At 34.2% G+C, this 21,529-nt stretch overlaps 1 protein-coding gene across 1 annotated transcript in view; it reads left to right on the top strand.

Annotated features, from left to right (window-relative positions):
• Window positions 1-21,529, top strand: part of ARAP2 (ArfGAP with RhoGAP domain, ankyrin repeat and PH domain 2) — a 162,188-nt gene that overhangs the window by 122,526 nt on the left and 18,133 nt on the right. Inside the window, exons 26-27 of the mRNA XM_063108248.1 lie at window positions 7,213-7,341; window positions 16,704-16,843. Coding sequence (XP_062964318.1) covers window positions 7,213-7,341; window positions 16,704-16,843 — 269 coding nt within the window. The remainder of the gene's footprint in view (window positions 1-7,212; window positions 7,342-16,703; window positions 16,844-21,529) is intronic.

Here is a 21,529-nt window from a genome sequence, read left to right as displayed (position 1 = left end):
TTTTGTATGATTAAGTGGTACAGGGTGGTAGAGTCTTTTGATTTTTATTTGTTTAATTTTAAGGAAAGGGGCTAGGTTATCAGCTTCATTGTATTTGTGAGTAAATGATAACTCTCAGCATTGTTGCTAGAACTATCTTTCTAAACCACAAATTGGATTATATTGTTCCACCATTTAAAGCCATTTCATGGTTTCCTCATCACCTATCCATCCTTCAAGGTCCAGCTCAAATGCCTCTTCCTCCATGATGATACCTGCATAAACACAGTTGACACTGATCTCTTTCTGATCATTTGCTTGTAGTTCTATAATACTGTATTCTATCTGACTTGTAGTATAGTATATCTAGACCTAGGCTATATGTTTCTTAGGGCATTTACCATATATTTATGACATTTTTATCTCTCAATAACTCTAGCATAGTGTACTGATATGGAACATACCACACAAAATTCTTTTTAACTGAGATGGAACGACAAATGAATGTATTCTGAACCTGAGTGATATTCAGTGTTGCTCCTTGGATGGATGTATCCAGATGTGGAAGGCAAATAGAAAGGGATCCCTGCGTGTAGATTAGGAACCACTAGGAGATGTCAAGGCTCTGGCCCAGCCAGTTGTCTCCTGCATGCTTCTATTTCTGTCATTTTTTAGGAGAGTCATGGCAGGATTTGGGGGTAGGCATCCTTTTCCCTACCACACTTGTTCTCTCAAGGGTTGAGTCAAATTAAAGCCTATCCCTGTGTTACAGCATTGGGACCCTGTGCCTTTGGCTGCTGGCCCTCCTGACTGAGAGGAGCAAGTAGAATAGGAAGGAGGAATAGGAAGATAGGAAGGAATTGTATGTAGTTAGAAGAGGGATTGCATTATGTAGGTACCTGGAAACATTGTATATCAGTCCATTTTGTGTTGCTATAACAGAATACTTGAGACTGGGTAATATATAAGAACAGAGGTTTATTTGGCTCATGATTCTGGGGCAGCTGCATCTGGCACAGGCCTCAGGCTGCTTCTACTCATGGTGGAAAGTGGCAGGCAGCTGGCAGGTACAAGATCACATGGTGAGAGGAAGCAAAAGAGTGAGTGAGAGAGAGAGAGAGAGAGAGAGAGAGAGAGAGAGAGAGAGAGAAGGTGCCAGGGTCTTTTAAACAACCAGCTCTCATGGGAACTAATAGAGTGAGAACTCACTCATTACTCCCCTCACTGAGGGAGAGCATTAACCCATTCATACGGGATCTGCCCGCATGACTCAAACAGCTCCCAACACTGCCACGTTGGGGATCAGATTTCCACATGAGTTTTCGGGGGGCCAACACAGCCAAACTCCATCGCATTGTTTTGAAAGTTCATCTTGGAAAATCAGGGGATGCTTTCCCCCAAAATGACTGATTATCTACTTGCCTGTGACAATTAGTACATCAAAAATGCTAAGGTGTGATTGGAATATATATATATATATATATATATTATTATTCCTTCTCTCTAATAAAAAAAAAAGCTATCTTAATGAAAATATAGAAAGACTAGGAGACATCAAGTTTTGATTTGTGAATGTCTGAATATATAATCAAAGAAACATTCCATGTACCTCAATAAAGAACACACTCGTAGTTAAGAATTCAAACTTGGCATGGTCTTAATGTTTGGTCAGCTGTACAAGGAGAAATCACCATGAGAGAAAACTAAGATTATTTTCACTGCTTCTAGAGGAACAATGCAAGGGAAGCAACTCAAGGGCTTCCGATTGTGTTGGCTTACTGAAGCAGATGGAACCCACGTGCACCCCTGACCTTCTGAAATGTTAAGTGTTATTTCTAGTAAAGTAACATGCAGAGAAGATAAAGTGAAATATAGAATGAGGACAAAAGTAAAGGAATAGATAGTGACAAGATTGTAGTTGATAAGAAGAATGTCAGCAGGGAACCGGTGCATTCTTAATGTAGAAATAAATCCTCCAATTAATGATGTAACCAAAACTAAATGAAATGGATGAATGAAAAGGATGTATAAATAAGTAAACTGGAATACTGGACTTCATTTTGTTGTAGGTACTTGTAAGTTTTAAGCAGTAGTTCTCTATTTATCATATCCAGTGCCCCCTTTGTATAATAAATACTTTGTAATATTCCTTTACTATCCTGAGATAATCTATTATACTCATTAAACAATTAATATAATACCCTGATTATAATATAAAAATAAATGAGAAAAACATATGCATGGTAGCATGTAATTGCTGAGACACTCTGAATGTGGTTAAAGATGATGAAAATAGATTCTTAAACCTATAAGTGGAATCATCATGGATGTGACAGCTACAAATGCAGATTGCTATAAGCATGTCAGTTTTGTAACTCAAATACCCTTAGCAACATTGCCATCATGGTGAAATGGTGCCCAGCTCTTAGAAAAGTTCTGACTAAAACAAAGCACAATCTTTTTTTTGTTTATGTGGTAGTCAGATTCTTGGTATTTTCTGATAGTTTGATTTTATATTACAACCCTATGAAATATATGTTAAGCTGACATAGACTCTAGGTTCAATTAATTTATAATTAGGCTTTCCATCTAAATGAATTCCTGATGGGAACCTTGAAATCTGTGTTGTGTGGAGAACGAATCTTTCTTGACTCACTCTTTAAAGGATGTCAGTATCTTTGACTCATTGTCGCCAATCATTAAGACAAGCTGAAACCCACCCTAGGAGACGGTATCTCCGCTATCAAGAGCTAATCTTCTAAAGTATGCTATTATTTTAAATCTTCACCTTAAAACTGAGCCCATACTTTGCCAGTGTAGTCCCTATACCCTATAGGTCCTCTACATCTTGAAGAAAAATTAACTGCTTGAGGGACCTCATTTAAGTGGGCTTCACTGAGAGGTTCAGGTTTGTGAAACAATTACTTTCAATGCAGTAATATCATAGCAAAATATTTTTTTTTCTTCCTCATAGCTACTATGATATGGAAGATCTGCTTATTTTTATTCAGGATTCTTTCCAGCTCTTCTGATTGACACGTAAAGTGCTGTTATGCTCTGACTGTGTGGAGAGGACAGAGAAAGGCTTGCACAGCTCTCAGTTTGTCACTAAGGATTTAATTATTTTAGAGGTCCTAATTGTCTCTAGAAATCTTGTGTTATTACTGCCAGAAACTTAAGGATGACAGCTGTTATTTCAGATGGAAAAGGGATAGCACTCTTTAGAAGGGAGACCGGGTTTATCTTGTGAACAAGATTTTAAACAATTTATAACATCGTGTTTTATGTAGCTGAAGAACTACCTCCTTAACATGTTCTTCTCAAATAACTACACTGAATTTTTACAAAATCTTATGCTGTAGATAGTATGCAAAAGTTATTTAATACTATGTACCTTATAATCTATCATGACAGGTAGTTGTAAATAAATAAAAAATTTATTTGTAGGAATTTATATTTCAACAATGTTTGATGACGCAATTTTTTTTTTTTGCTTATTTCTTAAGGTGGATATTAATGCTATTTAATAATTGTAGTATTCGACAGTCTAATAAATATTTATCTTTTTATCCCATTTTTCATCTCTGTTTTTTATCTAGGAACTTGGATCTGCAGGATTTTCATTCTTCTAAAATATTTCATACCGTGATACTGATGTGAAAAACATACTTGACTGATTTTTTTGCAGCCAAAATTAATCATATGCCCATTGATAAGCTTCTATATCTGTTGTGATATATTTTAGTGTAATTTTAAATGTTTTAGAGCTATCATTGTGTTATCTAATTGCAACAGTGTTTAATAGTGACCCTCTTTATAGGTTCTGGTATTCAGAAGTCTTACTACCAATTTAATCTTTGTGTTAGTCTGTTTCTTTTGCTTATAAGAGAATACCTGAAAATGGGTAATTTATAAGAAAACAAAATTTATTTCTTACAGTTGGGAAGCTAGAAAGTCCAAGGTCCAGGAAATACATCTGGAGAGGGCCTTCTTCTTGTTAGTGACTCTCTACAGTGATGCAGGGTGTCACATGGTGAGAATGGCCAGAGCAAGAAAGCTAACCTTCTTACTAGCTGTCCTTATAAAGCCATCAGAACCACACCCATGATAACTCATTACTTCATGAATGGGTTAATCTATTGATGAGGGCACAGTCCTCAGGATCCAATCACCTCTCAAAGGCCCCTCCGTTCAAATACCATAATTGGATTTCCCACCCACTTAACTCTGTTACAGTGGAGATCAAGTTCTGAATAAATGAACTTTTGGGGGTCACGTTTTATCCGTAGCAATCATTTAATAAAAGAGCATAATTTTTTATTTCAACTCAGATACCATATTCCAGTTAAGAATATTATTCTCACATCCACGCCAACTGTATGGCCATCATCTTCCTTACATGCAGGAAGTTGAAACTATTTTGCCATTATTTCTTTCCCATTTTTTCACTAAAGATAAAAAAAAAAAAATTGAAAGAGAACAGTAAAGCTGAAAGTGTGAACTCACGTTTTTCACTTTGCTCATGTTACCTTGTTCAGTCCTCAAAAAAATCTTGGCAAGTTGATGCTTTTTTCTCCCAAGTTACATGTGAGAAAACCATCATAGGGAGGTTTTCGTACTTGTCCACAATAAAACTAAGTGTGGTATTTAAGATTTGGGGCTCTAAAGTCATGTAGGTTTGGGGTTCAAATCTCTTTCTCACCTTAACTACTGTATTAGTAGTCAGGGTTCTCCAGAAAGACAGAACCAATAGGCTATGTGTATAGATATATGAGAGGGGATTTATTAGGGGAATTGCCTCATGAGATATTGAAGGCTGAGAAGTCCTGCAATAAGCCATCTGCAACTGGAGACCCTGGGGTACTGGTAGTGTGGTTCATTCCAACTCTGATAGCCTCAGAACCAGGGAAGCTGATGGTGTAATTCGCAGTCCAAGTCCAAAGGCCTGAGAGCTATCGGGTGCCACTGGTATAAGTCCTGGAACCCAAAGGCTGGGGAGCCTGGAGTTCTGATGTCCACAGACAGGAGAGAAGAGTGTATCCCAGCTTAGTGGATAAACAGATACGTTCACCTTTTCCTTCGTTTTTGTTCTCTCTGGGCCCCCAGAAGATTGTGTGCATATCAAGGGCAGATCTTCCCCACCTAGTCCACTCAGGCTCACATGCTAGTCTCCTCTAAAAATGCTCTCACAAATACACCCCAAAATAACACTTTACCAGGTTTCTAGGTATTTCTTAATCTACTCAAACTGACACCTAAAATGAACCATCACAACCAGCTATGTGACTTTAAGCAAGTAGCTGAATCCCTGTGATTCTTATGTTCCCTTACATGTAAAATATGAATAATAGTATCTATTGAAAAGTGTTATTGTGAGAATTGAAAGTGATAACTGATACAAAGTATCCAGCATATGTAATTTCTGATACATAGTTGTTATTCCATAAATGGCAACTATTAAAGGGATCCATAGTGTCTCAGAGTTTGCAAGTAGTGAAATCAGGAAATGTATAAACAAACATAAAGGCAGTACTTATTCTATAATTAGTTTTACTTTTAAATACACTTAATTCCAATTATAAGACAACCAGTTTATGTGTTAACAATTGAATTATAACTTTGGCAAATTATGAGCAGTTATGACCCTTTCCTAGCTTTTTAGAGAATTATTTTTTAAAAAGTAATATTGATATAGCACAAAAGTTGTATTTACAAAAAGTTACATATACAAAAGTTATATTTTATCTGCCGTATGCAAATATTTTCTGTTAATTTATGTGCCACCAAAGAAATTTGTAAGATATTTAATTCTTCAAATATTTGCTGAGTATCTGCTATGTACTCAGTACTATTCTGTGTGCAGAGGATATATAATAGTAAATAAGAAGTAAATTTGTCCTCAAGATATATGGCCTAGCAGTTTTTTTGTTCTGTTTTGTTTATTAATTGCTATTATTGTAATGAGTGAACTTGCTCCACTAAGCACAGAATGCAGAACTAGACGTTAGTGCACTGAATAGGAAGCAGAAATCTGGTAATTTACACTGGATGCAGAAAACTTGTTCTCTTCTTTTGTGGACCTGGGATTACTGATGACTTCTGGATTGATGTGGTCATAGCAGGGAACACCAGCATTATGCAGGATGATTTTTAATCGTGTTTTATTTCCAATTACAATATTATGGGTCTTATTTGAATATAAGGCTATTGACATGCTCTTTTTTGTTTGTCATTAGCTTTACTACTTTAACCAAAAACAAAAAGCTCGAGTGCTATATGTTTTACATGTAGGAGGGTATAAAGGAGTTGAGTTTCTTATACTCGTATATGTCTACAATACTAGAAAGGCAGTATTGATATCTTCATATCAGAGCTTCTGTTCTTACTATTTCAATTATGCTATTTTCAGTGTACTGTGCTTTATTTATTAAACTCTGTGCTAAGAATGTGTGATACATTTTGTTTTAGGCAACCGTATTTTTAAATGCATATGGATGAATATTCATGAAGGAGAAGTCTTTAAGCTCTCATTTAACTTGTTGCTTGTTGGCCTATTATATCAACAGTTAATGTATAATATTGCTACATATGTTTCTGGTTGATATTTCTCCTAATGGTTAAACATAGGTTACTCAATACTATTTTAATAATTATTTTTGTATGTTCTCTGTATAATTTATATTTTATAATTTCACATTGATGATAAGAATTCAGCTATAAGGTTGTTCCCTAGTACTGATCAGAAATGATAAGATTGTAATGTTATTGAGAGAAACAAAGAATTAATTTACGCTTATTACTTGGTATTGGGCAATATTTTGCTAGTCCTTCCAAAATTATTTAGTCGCATCTGCAAATAGGCAGTTTTTCCTAAGAAAACCAGAGTGTTACCTAAATTGAAAAGAAGATAAAGACATTCATTGCACAAAGGGTAGAATTAGATTTCAGCTATATTAAAGCACTTCTGAATTTTTTAAAAAAATAGTTGAGTAATAAATACGTATTCCTGCACAGATTCATTTACATAGCAAATTTCATTACGTGCTTAATGGTGTTCGAGGTGTTAGGGTCTCTTGTATGTAGTCCTAGTGCTGTTATTGGGTAATATAAGTTATGATTATGTACATTGTTGCATACAGATCCTTTCAAATGGATTTTTTAAAATTTATAATTAAAATAAAAATTTTCTTCATGTTTTCCTTTGCAATTTGATTTGGGTTTACTTTTTTGCAGAGCGCCCTCTTCACTACACAGAAAATGTACTGGAGCAGGTGCTTCGGTGGAGCTCATTAGCTGAACCTGGCTCTGCGTATCTTGTGGTGAAGAGATTCTTAACCATTGACACAATCAAACGCTACAGTGGTAGGTGCCATTATTTCACATTGCAACTACGATGGGAAACTCAAGTGGTTCATTTAAAGCGTAATTATTGTGGCACAAGTGGTATTTCAAAATGAGCGGCTAAATACAGAATCAGCTACTGACAAAGTATTGTAGAGAAGAAAGAATAATATATGAATAGGAGGAAATTTTCCCAGTGTGTGGCACTATGGTAAAGGTGGACGAATTTGATGGTACCCAATTAAAGGTTGTTTGCTGTTCTGTGCTTATGTGTTTTCCTAACTTTGAGATTGATGGTGAGTCTTCTTCCTGAATTATGTTTATATATGAAAGCTCTCTGGGGCATTCAGGAAGAGCAAGTTATACAGGCTCTGAGATTAAGTTCTTGCTGCAAGTCTCACTTTTCTCACAGTTATGTTAGAAACAAATATATACAAAATAGAACACATCCAGTAAGGATACTTGCTCTCCAGCTGGAAGAAGACAATGCACATGAAAGGTTACGTAAAAGTTAGGTAGCACAAGTGAAGCATGTAAGACAACCTTTGAATCTGTATGAGATATCAGAAAATTTTTATTTTAAAATTTTCATTTTTCTGTTGTGGTTATCATCAATTGCCAGGTTAGAAAGATTTTTGGCCAGGATTATATTTAAATCAACCTCAAAAGCTAAGGCTTCAAGTTTGGTAAGATGAAATTTACCACACGTTTTATAATTGTTATTAATAATAGCTCTAACCATTTATTAATGACTTATCATTACCCAATTCTGTACACAGCAAAGCTCATTTGAACTTTATTTTTTAATTCCTGGTGAGTTATATTGTTATTTGAATTTTACAAGTGAGGAAAAAAGAAGCTCAGAGAAGTTAAGTTGCCCCATATTACACAATTACTAGACATTGGATTTGAGAACAGATGGGTCTTACTTCTAATTATTATAAAAAAAAAAAAAAGGTGGAAATAGTGGTACAGCTCTAAAATGCTGTAAACCTACCCAGTATGATTGCAGGCTTTCTAGCTAATACCAAAGCTAATCTGATAAATTTCTGATTTCACAATACTGTCCTCTATACCTTATATTTACATGAAAGTATTTTTTTAAATGCAAGCAGTATAATAACTTTTATGTATTCTGTTCTAAGTAAACAAATCATTTAAGTAGAAAAAACAGGTAATATTCTTTTGCTGTAGAAATTTAGCCTTTTAGAGATATTTATCTTTTAAAAAAATTCTTTACTACTCCTACATTAGGTCTCTTTGCAAGAAAAAAGAATCAGGTTTTAGAGTAGCACCAGCAGCAAATACATTAATTGTACTATTTCCTATTAATAGTTGTATGTATTTGCTCAAAAATAGGACTACCCTGTTTAAAACAGTTTCGTTATCTTGCCCATAAAATTTTTATGAATGTTTTTAATTAGAGGTTGATTTATATTCACATTGTCAAAGCAAAATAATCTTTTTCATTATAGTTGGTTTTGCATTTGTTTGAATTTAGGATTGTCCTTTTAAAGCAGCCCTGGTCGTTTTTTTTTTTTTTTTTGGATTACTTTCTTAAGTCATGATTTTTTTTTTTTTTCTGTAGTTGTGTTTTACAACAGCATGGAACTTACTAATACCTTTTATGGTATGTACTTTGTGATAGATTTTGGGAAGGTTGAATATTTAGTCTACTTTGTCTCTGTCTTGGCAAATGTCTTCTGAATCAATCACAGTGACCACCTACTTCAGAATTATTGCTTCATTCATTACATCCACTACACCTTAAAATTGAGATCTAAAAGGAAAATAAAGAAAGCAAATCAAATGTGATTTATCTGTTAGCTTGTTAGCAGAAAATCTGGCATCATTTCAGAAACGCTGAATTGCTCTTCATAGCAGAAAGGAAATGATGTTAGAGATTTCTTTTCCTTTCTTAGAATTTTCTTAAGCTAACCAGGGGGCCAAGAGAAATCAGCAGTGAGAAAACAAGGATAGGTAGTTGGTTGCAACCACATTTTTTCTCAGTAACAAATAGCTAATGTGTTAACATGTTGTTAAAACATAAAGTTCCTCCTCCCTCTCCCACCCTGTATTTGTTCCTGTCCCTATGTTAATATGTCTGTGTTCAAATACCAATACCAGGATACTTCAAAAAGTTCATGCAAAGGTTTGTATAACTTTTAATTCTATTTTTCATGAACTTTTTGACATACCCTTGTATATATGTGATTTTCATTTTATTGTTTTCTGATTTATGTAACAAATTATAAGCATATACTTTGGTTTGACATTAAATTTTTATCACTTTCTTGCTAAATCAAGGATTTTATCTGATAAGTATTTGCTGTAGCTCAGGGATTTTAACTTCTTCAGTTTTCTCACTTTATCTGATCTGTTTAAAATGTAGACATCACAAATAGGAATAGATTTTAGAATCATCCAACACTTAATTTCTTTTCATTCATTTAAAGTAATGAGATAACATACTTTACTTTTGTAGAAGTATATGGCAGTAAATGAATTTTCTGTTGCCTCTACTTAGAAATCAAATCTATGTTTTTCAAAAGCAGCATTTTATTTCTCAGAAACATTTTGTGCCATTGCCATTTTTATAATGAGGAGTTAATTAACTTAAAAAGAAAGATAATAGTCCTCAGATTTCTTGTCTACGCCATGGATTAAAAACTGAGATAGGGAGAATAAAACTTCATTTAATTTGCAATTTAGACTTTGTCAGTGATAATCTATTACACCATGTTTTATTATCATTATTTCTTATATTGAGATAAGTTTGAGCATCTCTATCACAAGTAAACCATAAATTTTTAGCTTCTGTAAGGCTACAGAATAAAATTTTATGTTGCTGTAATCCTATTTTAAGCACTAATATCCTTTAAAATTATCCCAGTAGAATTCAGTACATGAGAATCAAGTCTTAATGATCTAAATTGGAAAGAAATACTTTAAAGATATAAGATGCAGCTCAAATCCAGGTCCCCGTGGGTTTCTAAATTTAGGTTACTGCAAATGACAGATGCTTTAGAATTAAATTTGCATTAGAATAGAGTAGTTAAAAATGCAACTGCTTTCTGCAGATTCTTACCTGGAAAGCTGTGCCATTCACTATCAATGGATTTAGGAAAATAAAAGAAAAATTTAGCAAAAATAGTAGGAGTCCATAAATCATATTCTACTCCCTATCAAATCTTCTTAAATCCAAAGACCGATAAAAGATTGAAGGTAAGACCTAGCCTACTTCATGTGGAAGTATTTTCTTTGAAATTGATTATAGTCCTTAATATTCACTATAGAGTGTGAATGTCTTGACTTTTTCAAATAGTATAATTCTGTAGAGAGAAAACTAATTGGTGAGATTTTATTAGCTCTCTTGTTTCATCCAGGAATCTACTATGGAAAATTTAAAGGATTGTTAAACATTGTCTTTACCCACATGGAACAGAAAACCTAAATATATGAAGCCTATTTAAATATAAGACTACAAACACAGCATGCAGTAAATGACTACTCTAGGCCAGGATGTTTATGGAGAGCTTTCAAGCACAGAAAACATTTCAGCTAGATGATCATTGACATCTGTTCTAACACTGAATGTCTTGCTTAGTTCTTGTACGTGTTATCCTCCCATAAGAAGACTATATCGTATTATTTTGCTCACTAAAAGTACATGTTGAGTAAACTTTTAAAATATAAATAAATAAATCACTTATATCTGAGCAAGTATTGACAAAATTTCAGAGGACTGCCAACTCACTTTCATCTAGGAATGCTTTCCAAAGGAAATATCATTAGATCATCATGGTGAAAGCAGTGTATAGTCCTCAGTTTCTTGGTTTGGGTGTTTCCCGAGACATTAAGATAGTGAGAATAGAGGAGTTTGCTAGTTAGGAGTGAGACAGAGGTGGTATCACTCAATTCAGTTTTCGATGTGTTGAGTTTTAGGTATTTGACATGTGTTTGAGGGTATATGCCTAGAAGGGAACTAAGTACCTACAGCTGTGGAGCTTATTGCATGTGGTTTTAACCTTGGCAGAGTACAAGATAATGTAGTTTTTAAGTTAAATTAAGAATATCAGAGAGCTGAGCACAACATTAGCATTGAAGGAATGGATATAGCAAGAGAGGATGTGAAAAAACAATCAGAAAAGCTTCAAGAAAACAGGTAGAGGGGCAGTGTCACAAAAATCATCAAAGGAATGAGTTTTAGGAAAAACAAAGCTTAACAATGTAAAATGATGCACAAGGTCAAGAAAGGTACCTGGTCATTTATTGTTATTGATGGTGGTGGTGGTGGTGGTGGTGATAATAATGACCATTACTTCAAAGGGAAGCATCCCAGTGTAGAAGACAGAATTCTATGTTAGATATTAAGAGACCTGAATTCTAATTCCAGTATGCTTTCTAATCTTGTCACATGACTGTCACGAGCCACAACTTTCACATTTACAAATGAGATGATATTACCTGTACTCCCTACTTTGGAAAGTCGCATGAGAATCACAAGAGATAAAATAAAGAACACTTGACCACTTTTATCTATGTATTTATTAAGATTATCCTGAAAATTATAACCTAATTTAAGATAAAAGAAATATATCACTTATTATACTAACTTTTACTTTAGAAACATTTTATTATAATTCAGTTTAATAATAAAAATAGAGTAGAAAAATAGTTTTCTGCTTTCTGCAGTTTGTTGCATTGTCAGTAAATGGCAAAGAATCGCTGGCACTTTTCTAGTCAATCCTGTTCCAGTAGTAACTATACTTACAATGTAACTACTTATATAGATAATCTTATTACAAGGATGTCATCAGGCTACTAGCTCTATTAACTATTGCTTCTTCAATACAAGTGACATAAAGGAAAATAGATTGGGAGTGTGTTGATGGCATATTTGGCTTATCCTAAGGCACAGATTACTTTCTTGGAGTGTCATAATGTTCTATAGCACTGTAGGGTAACTATGATTAACAACAATTTATTGCATACTTTCAGTTAGCTAAAAGAGGATTTTGAATATTCCCAACACAAGAAAATGATATATGTTTGAAGTGATGGATAGGCTGACTAACCTAATTTGATTATTACACATTGTATGTATGAATGTATGGAAATATCATACAGAACCCTCATAAACACGTACAATTATTATGTGTCGATTAAAATGATTTTTTAAAGGTTATGTAAGTATTAGCCTCAATTATTATTAATATTTACTACACAGTTAAGGAAAAAAGCTTTTTCCCCCCACTAGTGTTCTAAAAATAAATCTATTTTTTTATTTTTAAAAAATAAAGGAAAATAGATCTATTTGTTGTAATTGAAAAATAGATCTCTTTCTTGCATATTCCCTTGTCACTGATCAGCTCATAAAAGAGATAATCATAGTACATGGTCACTGTGCATTTACTCTGTGCTAGACACTGGGCTGAATGCTTCACATACACCATTTCATTTACTCTTCCTACTAATGAGAAAGTGGGGCATAGAGACCTTATATTACTCCTTCAAGGTCGCCTACTTGCTGGTAAGTGGAAGAGCAGGCATTAGAATCAAAACCTCTCCAAATCCAGTCTGTATATTCTATCTAAAACCCCTTACTATCCTGAAATCAAAGATAAATAGTTTTTTAGACTCCTGTAAGCACAGTCTATATTACTCATCAGAATTTCTCTCTCTCTCTCTTTTCTCTACCCCCACCTCCTCCACAGATCAAATATTTTATTGGGATTTAGGGCTACTAGTTAGGAGTTGCTGTTTTTGTATAAGAACTTGAGGTTTTCAAATGGTTTGGAAAAACTTTGGGGGGGTGGGTAATTGGTTTCATTGTCGTGGGTACATGATATATCTGTTCTGTTTAAAGAAATTTGGCCATTCTGTTTTGTTTCATACATGCTACATTTAAGACCTTTTAAAATTAATAACAAAATGATAGCTCAGTATAACTAGCAATGCCAGTTTGTTTTTTACCCATACTATTAACTCTGAAGATCTTTCAGTAAACTCTGACTTCAGGACTACCAAGAATGGGAGAGGGTTTAATGACTCGGGAAAGGTAACAATATGCTGGAATTTGATTGGAATGAAAGAAAAAAAGATAGTAAATGAAATACTACCTATGAGGGTGCATCCCAGGATCTTTCTCTGGGGGAATTAAGTGCTTTGGGGATGACTCCTCAAAGTTCTTAATTTCCCCAGAGAAAGATCCTGGGACGCACCCTCATAGGTAGTATTTCATTTAAATCTTCAGACCTGTTACAATTTCAGCAAAATTAGATGGTTTCTCCAAGTTGCTTACTTAATGGTTTCCTTTAGTACGTTAATTATGTGCAATAGTTGGTTTCTTTTTCAGTTACAAGTAAGTACACATGTTGTGTCTGTCCATCCCCTCCCTCCCTCTCTCTCTCCCTCTCTCTCTCCTTCCCTTCCTCCTTCTCTCCCTCCCTTCTTCCTTCCTTTCCTTCACTCCTTTCCTTCCCTCCTTTCCTTCCCTCCTCCTTCCCTTGCTTGCTTCCTTCCTTTTCCTTCTTACTACAAAGCAGTATTCTATGCTTAGTAACATATAATGTCATGCCATATCATGGACCATATTATATGTGAAATCAGTCTTTTCGATTAGATGAGAGGGATCTAATGAATATTGAATGACTGTATAGCAAGGAGTGTGGTCAGAAAGATTGCTTATGTGGCATTAGAAATATTCAAGCTCTGAAGCTAGGAACTAGAAAAATTTGGCATCTAGAAATATCAGTGTGCTACGAAGAAGTCATAGGATCACAGGATTCCAGTGAAGTGAGAAGCCCACAGCACAGCATGCAGACAAGAGTTCTGATTAGAATCTCAAGAATTATAAAGCAGGGATCCTACTGCGGAGATCTGAATAGGAGCTTGAACTCCAGCTCAATAGGTACATGCAGGGCCTGAGACTTTCATACTGACAAATTAGAACTGTACTGAAACTTGACAAGGTTTGGATGGCAGGTGTGTAGACACACCTGGCATGAACTTTGTACTGAGCCAGATTCTTCTGGAGCAAGGGAGCTTTCTGCCCAGGATGAGGTGGAGGGAGTGAAAAATATGAGTGAAGCATCCCAAAGGTGGGGGACCAGGCAGTACCTGAACAGTTTGGGAGAGTGAATTACTGAAAGACATTACATTTATAATCTCGATTTTGTTACATACAGAGTCACACATGATGTCCCCCAAAGTGTGTAACTTTATTCTGGCCCTTAATTAGTGGGTGTCTTTCTACTTATCTTAACCTTTTGAAAGCAGATGGAAATTTAGCTGTGAGAGCTTTTAGAAAGCCATTTAAGTCCTCTGTATTTACCATAGAGCTTCATATTTCAAAGTTCCTTTTGTTTTACCCTCATTCTGAACATATATACCCCTCAACACTTTTCTGCTGAGACCCTTAATAATGTATGCTCCAAGATTTAACTAATAAACTCAATTACATACAATGATTATTAAAATAAACTTTAACAAATATGCACCCAAAGACCAAAATATTTTTACTCTAAGCCTATTTTGTCTTTGACCTATGAATGGTTTATTCAGCCACTAGACATATGCTTATTTCTTATCGGTAAAATTTGAAAAGTTTATTAATTTGAAAAAAAAAAATAAATGAAAAAGATACTGTCAGAAGGTATATGTGGATTTTGTCTGATATAAGCCATATATAACATCTGTATCTCACAACTTGATGGTAACTTATTTCATGCTTTTAAAAATACTTATTTCTAAACCAGCAATATTATAAATGCCTTTTTCACTTTCTTGTTCTAAATCAGCTGAATCATTAAGTCCATCCAATGTTTTCTAAATTTCTTACTGCACTACTTATACTTATATTTCTTATTTAGCTATAAAACATTCTTTAAAATATATTTCTGTGGAATATCAACCAATTGTATCAGAAGATACAATTTAGAAGTATGTTTCTCAGTAAGGTCACAAAGTACCTAAAAAGAACCTATTGATATGGCAGTGTGATGAAGAAAATGCTGTGGGTAGTCAGCATGTGTATCACGAAAAACATTGGTATTTGTTAATTACCTTTGTGGTGAGGATCAGTGACATGATTAATCACGGGGAATTTTGCTTCCAGTTAGTTATTCCATAAAAAATAGAACAATTTCTATTTTTTAACTTTTATTTTCTTATGCTAATAATAATTGTGAATATTTATGTACTTTTTGCTATATAGGTAAAAGTTTTCCCCAAAAGAACCAAGGCTTGTAAGGTTTAAGACTAATGGTTGTTTATAAAACCTTTCAAGTTATTTTGTAAATTTCAGAAACTACACATGGATATTTAAAATTATATCACCTTAATACCAGGAAATTGCTAAAGGTCTTAGTCTGGATATAGGACCGCTCCACATCTTTTGTGTACATTAGCTAGTGTTAGGGTCACAACAATCCTGCAGGAGAGGCGTCATTACTCCTATTTTACAGGAAAAGCAGAAGCTCACACCATAATGTCAGTGTCATGGCCATTTGGCTTGAGGTTCCTTTTTCTTTTTACTGTTCTTCAATTCTTGACTAGGCAGTTGAATATATTTCTGGATTTCAGGGGAAAGTTCTAGACTGGAGATATATTGATAAATTTATACACAATAAAATACAAATATGAATTTGGTGTTCTCACCAGAAAGTGTTTTTTAATAGAATAAGTTGAAATGATTTCTTGGTGTGGCACACTGTATTGCATATGAAATATAATTGTTGTTAAATGTTTTATCTTAGTAATTATGCCTCTCTAACAGGTAAGCTGTTTCATATTTATAAGACTTTCTCTAATCCCTTAACAATTCCTGGATTCCTGAGTCAGAATTCCTGAAGGTGTTTTTCTTTCTGCCTGTGTATTTACATTGTTCGTATCATTGCTATTCAAAAGAAATATAGTGAAAGCCACATGTGTAATTCCAAATTGCCTAATAGCTGCATTTAAAAAATCTAAACAGGTGAAATTACTTTTACTACTATATTTTATTTCACTTCAAATATCCAAAATATTATCATTTCAACATGTAGTCAACATTTAAAAATTGTAATGTTTTACTTTCATTTCTTTGTACAAAGTCTTCAAAATCTGGTGTGTATTTTACACTTACAGCACATGTCAATTTGGACTAATCACATTTCATCACAACCCCATGGCTAATTGGACAGCAGAAGCAGGCCTATATGTGGTAAATAGTAATACTTCTGACACCTGGTGTTCCCAGAAATTCACCTTAGGCTGCGAAGTGGAAAAAAAACAAGTTATTACTTTATCTTATTAAAACTGAAAATATATGAATGTTTTATATTGTATTCCAAATAAGTGAAAATGTACTCAACTTACAAAATTACTGGTGTACTTTACAGAGAGGAGTGCCCTGGAAAGTATCAAAGAAGGAGTCTTGAAAATCAAAGAAGAACCCTCTAAAATACTGTCTGGAAATAAGTTTCAAGACCGTTATTTTGTTTTACGAGATGGATATCTTTTTCTCTACAAGGATGTGAAGGTATTTGTATAAGCAGTATTTGAACATGCATACATTTTTATTTGTCTGGGTTTCATTTTTATTTTATACCACTCTCAGCCATCTCTCTTGGAAGTCGCTGCCTGTGGTTAATAAAATGTATGGTAAGCTGATGATTTATTTCTTTCAGCCTCTGGAATATGCACTCAGTGAAGAAGTTCATTTGATGTTTCTAAGTATCTCAAATGTTTTAGGACAGAGAATGACGTAGGCCCTGAAGAAAAGTGTAATATGTGTTACATAAACTAACATAAATCAGCATCTCAGTCAGTAAAATTAAGAGAGCATATCTTGGGCCGAGCCCCGGGTTCGGATCCTACATAGGAATGACCGGTGCACTCACTGGCTGAGTGCCGGTCACAAAAAAGACAAAAAAAAAAAAAAAAAAAAGAGAGCATATCTTATTTCCTAAGGTAAAGAAGGCTTGAGTTTAGCTAATAGAAGTTAATAAAAGGTGGAATCAAAAGTCAGCATCCAAAATTTAAAATAAATCTTATTAATTTCTTTCCTATATGTTTGAATGAATTGATTATGCATATAATATTGATTGGATCTTGTTGATGTATTTCCTGTAAGTTTGAATTTTCTAAAAGCTTTTATTAAAGAACTGTAGAATGGAGAAGAAAACGAGATAAAAAACAGGGAGTAGATAAATGAAATAGTTATAAGGATATTGAATTTAGCATCAGAAAATCTCATCTCTGCTGAGTTGTTTGCATGAATAAGTAACTTAACCCCTCAACCTCAACTTCTGAATCTGAAATATGATGATGGTAGTATAAGTCCTGCATGGAAGGTTATTTTAATGCTTAAATAATAATATATGTGAAAGTTCTGTTTAAACCATGAAACATTTTGTCAATATGTATAATAATAATGGCATGCTCATCAAAAGACACCACTAAGAATATGAATCGGCAACTCCCAGGTTGAGAAAATTATATTCCTAGTACATCTACTTGAAGGACTCATATCCACAACAGAAAGAACTCTTCCAGATCAACAGTAAGAAAGACAACCCAATAAAAGTTGGGCAAAGGATTGAACAGACACTACATGAAGAAAGATGTAGACACTGTCAATAAGCCATTGAACCAAAAGTGCTCAATGTCATTAATTATCAGGAAATTAAAATTAAAATCACAAGATACTATTTTACGTGCATTGGTATGACTAAAATCATAATAGTGACAACATCCAATGTTGACAAGGATGTAGATTAACGAGAACTCTCATAAATTGTTGGTGGAAGAAGGGTAAAATCACACAGTTATTGTACAGGACTGTTTGGCAGTTTTTTAAAGTTATTTGTACATCTACTCCATGGGCCATCCAGTTTGCTTCTAGGTATTATGTCCACAAAAGCACTTGTACAAGAATGTTCATAAGCAGCTTTTTGCATAAAACCTAAAGCCTGGAAACAGTTCAAATGTCCATCAGTAGGAGAATGATATGTTCACACAATGAAATACTACTGAGCAATAAAAATGAATAAAAACTAGTGCATATGATGACCTTGGTGAATCTTGGGGACCTTGTTGAACAAAAGAAGCTTGGCACAAAATAGTACCCTGTGAGTCTGTTCATAAGAAGTCTAAGAACAGGCAAAACTGATCTATGGTGATAGAAGTCAGAAAGTGTTTACCTAGGTTAAGGAGAAACGTTACCGTGGAATTGCTAGAGAAAAGGGTCAGCAGGCAACGCTTTAGATAGAAATGTTCTCTGTCGTTTTGGGTGATAGTCACATGGGTGTATATGGTAACATCTCTACTTCTCTGAGATTCAAGCAATACCGAGGCAATTATTTTAAATGTAGAATTATTTTAATGTAGAATAAATATACACTTTCCCTGCATGTTCCTCCAGCATGGATGCCTCCATGTGGGCACAAATAAACGTTACTATCATTCTTACTTTGCATATGAAGCCTGTGTTGTCTTTCTTCAAGGACAGTGGAATGTCTAGGCAGGAGGCTAGCGAAACAACCCTGGATTTTGCAGTTTTTATCCCTCTATTCAGAGAGTTATATACTGTACTAGATGCTATAAATTGGATACACCTCCAACCTCACTGAGGCTTAATCCCCACTGTAACTGTTGAGGGTGGGAAATCCTATTATGATAATTGAAAGGTGGGGCCTTGGAAGAGGTGATTAGATTGTAGGACCATGCAGGAATGAATGGATTAAAAATGGTGGTCAGGGGCGTGGTTCTGAGGGCTTTGAAAGAAGAGCACATGAGAGGTTAGTCTCTCTGCTCCATCATCTTCTGTCATGTGAGATCCCTGGGTCACTACTGCCACCACAAAGACCCCCACTGGATGTGTTTCCTGGACTTTGGACTTACCAGCCTCAGAAACTGTAAGCAATACACTTCATTTTCTTACAAAGTAACCAGTTCCAAGTATTTTGTTATAAGCAATAGAAACAGACTAATACACTTGAACTCATGCCTTATTATTTCACCTGACATAAACAGAAAGGAGTTTGCCAAGGAATCAAGTGGTTGTTATCATTTATTATTCTTCAGTTTTATCAGGAGGTGAATAGTAGAGATTGTAGAAATAAGACACATTGAAATTTGGGGTTATGTGAATGGAATGCATCTGGTTTTAAGGTTCATGAACTTTAGGTTTGTGTTCATGAAAAGAAAGTCTAGACTTCACTGCTGATTATTCTAATCATCTAGAACTGAATCTGGTTTAATTTTGTTTGGTTTTCTGCAGTGGGCCCCCTGCCTTGATCTTCAATAGACTTTACTATCTTAATTCTTGTTCTTCCATATACATAATATGTTGGTAAAGGATCACTTTTGCAGTTGGATGTCTTCCTGGGGCATTTAAAAATCAACCTGAACTTTTGAATTCTGTCAAGGAATTGACACCTTCCATTGTGTAGCAACAGAAGGTTTCTAGAAACAACTACTAGTCAGTAGGAGTAATAACAGCAGTGCAGTCATGATAACAGCAACTAAAAGTGGTTATTATCTCATTTTATCTTTATAGTAACCCCATGAAATTGGTACTATTATTATTCCCACTTTGCAGATGGAGAAAGAGCCACAAATACATTACATAGTTTGTCCAAGATCACATGCCTAGTAAGTGATGGAGTCAGAATTTATTCCCAGGCATCTGACTCCAAAGATTCTATGCAGGAACTTTACTAAGTAAACTTAGTAAGTTTACAGTATTTTAGCTTAGTGATTTCTCTGACAGAATTTTATTTATAGAAGATAAGTTTCTTTCATTTAAATAGTACAAAATATTTTCAAATATGGAAATATGTACAAGTTAGTTTTCCACAGTGTTTTCCCTCAAGCTGATGTAAACTTTAATATCTGCCACAGGAAAGCATGTTTATGGAGAAGTGACTATTAAAGATGGATTGCTTTTGTAAGTAAGATGAAGACTCTCATGTTCCTTAATAGAATAGATTTCATTTAAGAATGTGAGTCTTTTTGAAAGGACCATCCTGCTCACTCTAAGAGAATTCATATAAACTGGTAGGTAGTGATAGTCTCGAGAGCTTATCTAAAGACAGTGCTGTTTAAGGACACTGAAGACATTCTTTTTTTAAATCACAGTTACCTCAGGTTATGGAATTATTATTTAATCATTAAGAATTTGAACGTTATATTTGCACATCTGTCAGGATAAATTTATGTAGCTGCTACTTGCATGTTAAGAAAAGCAGATGAGAGATTTGTGTTATAACTCAAAATACTATTATTTTCAACACATGCTTTTATTTTGATGGCTATTTTTTCATGTTACTTGTCTGTCCCTGTTAATATTGATGGTTGAAGTCTTTTGCACTGTTAACTTTTCAAGTGATTTTACAAGTGAGTTTATTTTAGTAAATAATCAATAGCAAAATCCCCTAACTTATTTGAGTTAAGAATTGGCTCTGGTTTTGGCAGTTGCCATTAAGATATGTGTGATGCTATATATTTAGAAAATGACTTACTGAGATGGAAGTAGGAATTACAAATTGAGAAGTACATTTAAAGAGACTTTGTGTTAATTAGAGATAATTTATGAATGCTCATTAACAACAAATTAGGGTAATACACAGGGGAAGATATATTTTGTTTTGCATGTTTTCTCTGTACAGAAAATGTTAATTAAAATGTTTTCAGCCTTGATTTACATAAAAGGTGAGAGGTTTCAAAGAATATTGCTATTACACTGTTAATGGTGTAAAAAAAGCAAATGGGTAAAGGAGGTCATTAAAAGTTGCGTGCACTAATAAGCAGACTCGTTTTAGCCTCAAAAGTAATTTTTTAAGCACACTCATTTAATTGGCTTAGTTAAAAGCTTTACTTTGAAATATAGTAACTCAAGTGACACATTCCAGCCTTCATAACAGTCTAGTGTATTGAACTTTTTGGAGAAATTCTCCAGAAATTATACATACCAAAAGAGAAAGTTGTGATAAGCCAGCAGTAAAGTTATCTTGCCAAATGAGATTTCCTTTTATAAAACTTTACGTTAGTATCTTTATAGTTCCTCTTTATGCATATTCAGTTGAAAGATCTAAATGAAGAAAGATTTCTTTCCACAATTGCTGATCTCCTCTCAAATAATGCCATTTGTGTTCCTTTGGATAGGATATAGTATAAAGTAATGAACTTGCATGCCAGGAGTGGATTGGGGAATCAGTTAAAT

The sequence above is a fragment of the Cynocephalus volans genome, chromosome 9 (genome assembly GCF_027409185.1).
Source record: "Cynocephalus volans isolate mCynVol1 chromosome 9, mCynVol1.pri, whole genome shotgun sequence".
NCBI classification, from domain to species: Eukaryota; Metazoa; Chordata; class Mammalia; order Dermoptera; family Cynocephalidae; genus Cynocephalus; species Cynocephalus volans.
The sequence above is the reverse complement of the archived record's forward strand: the minus strand, read 5'-3'. Positions and strand labels throughout refer to the sequence as shown.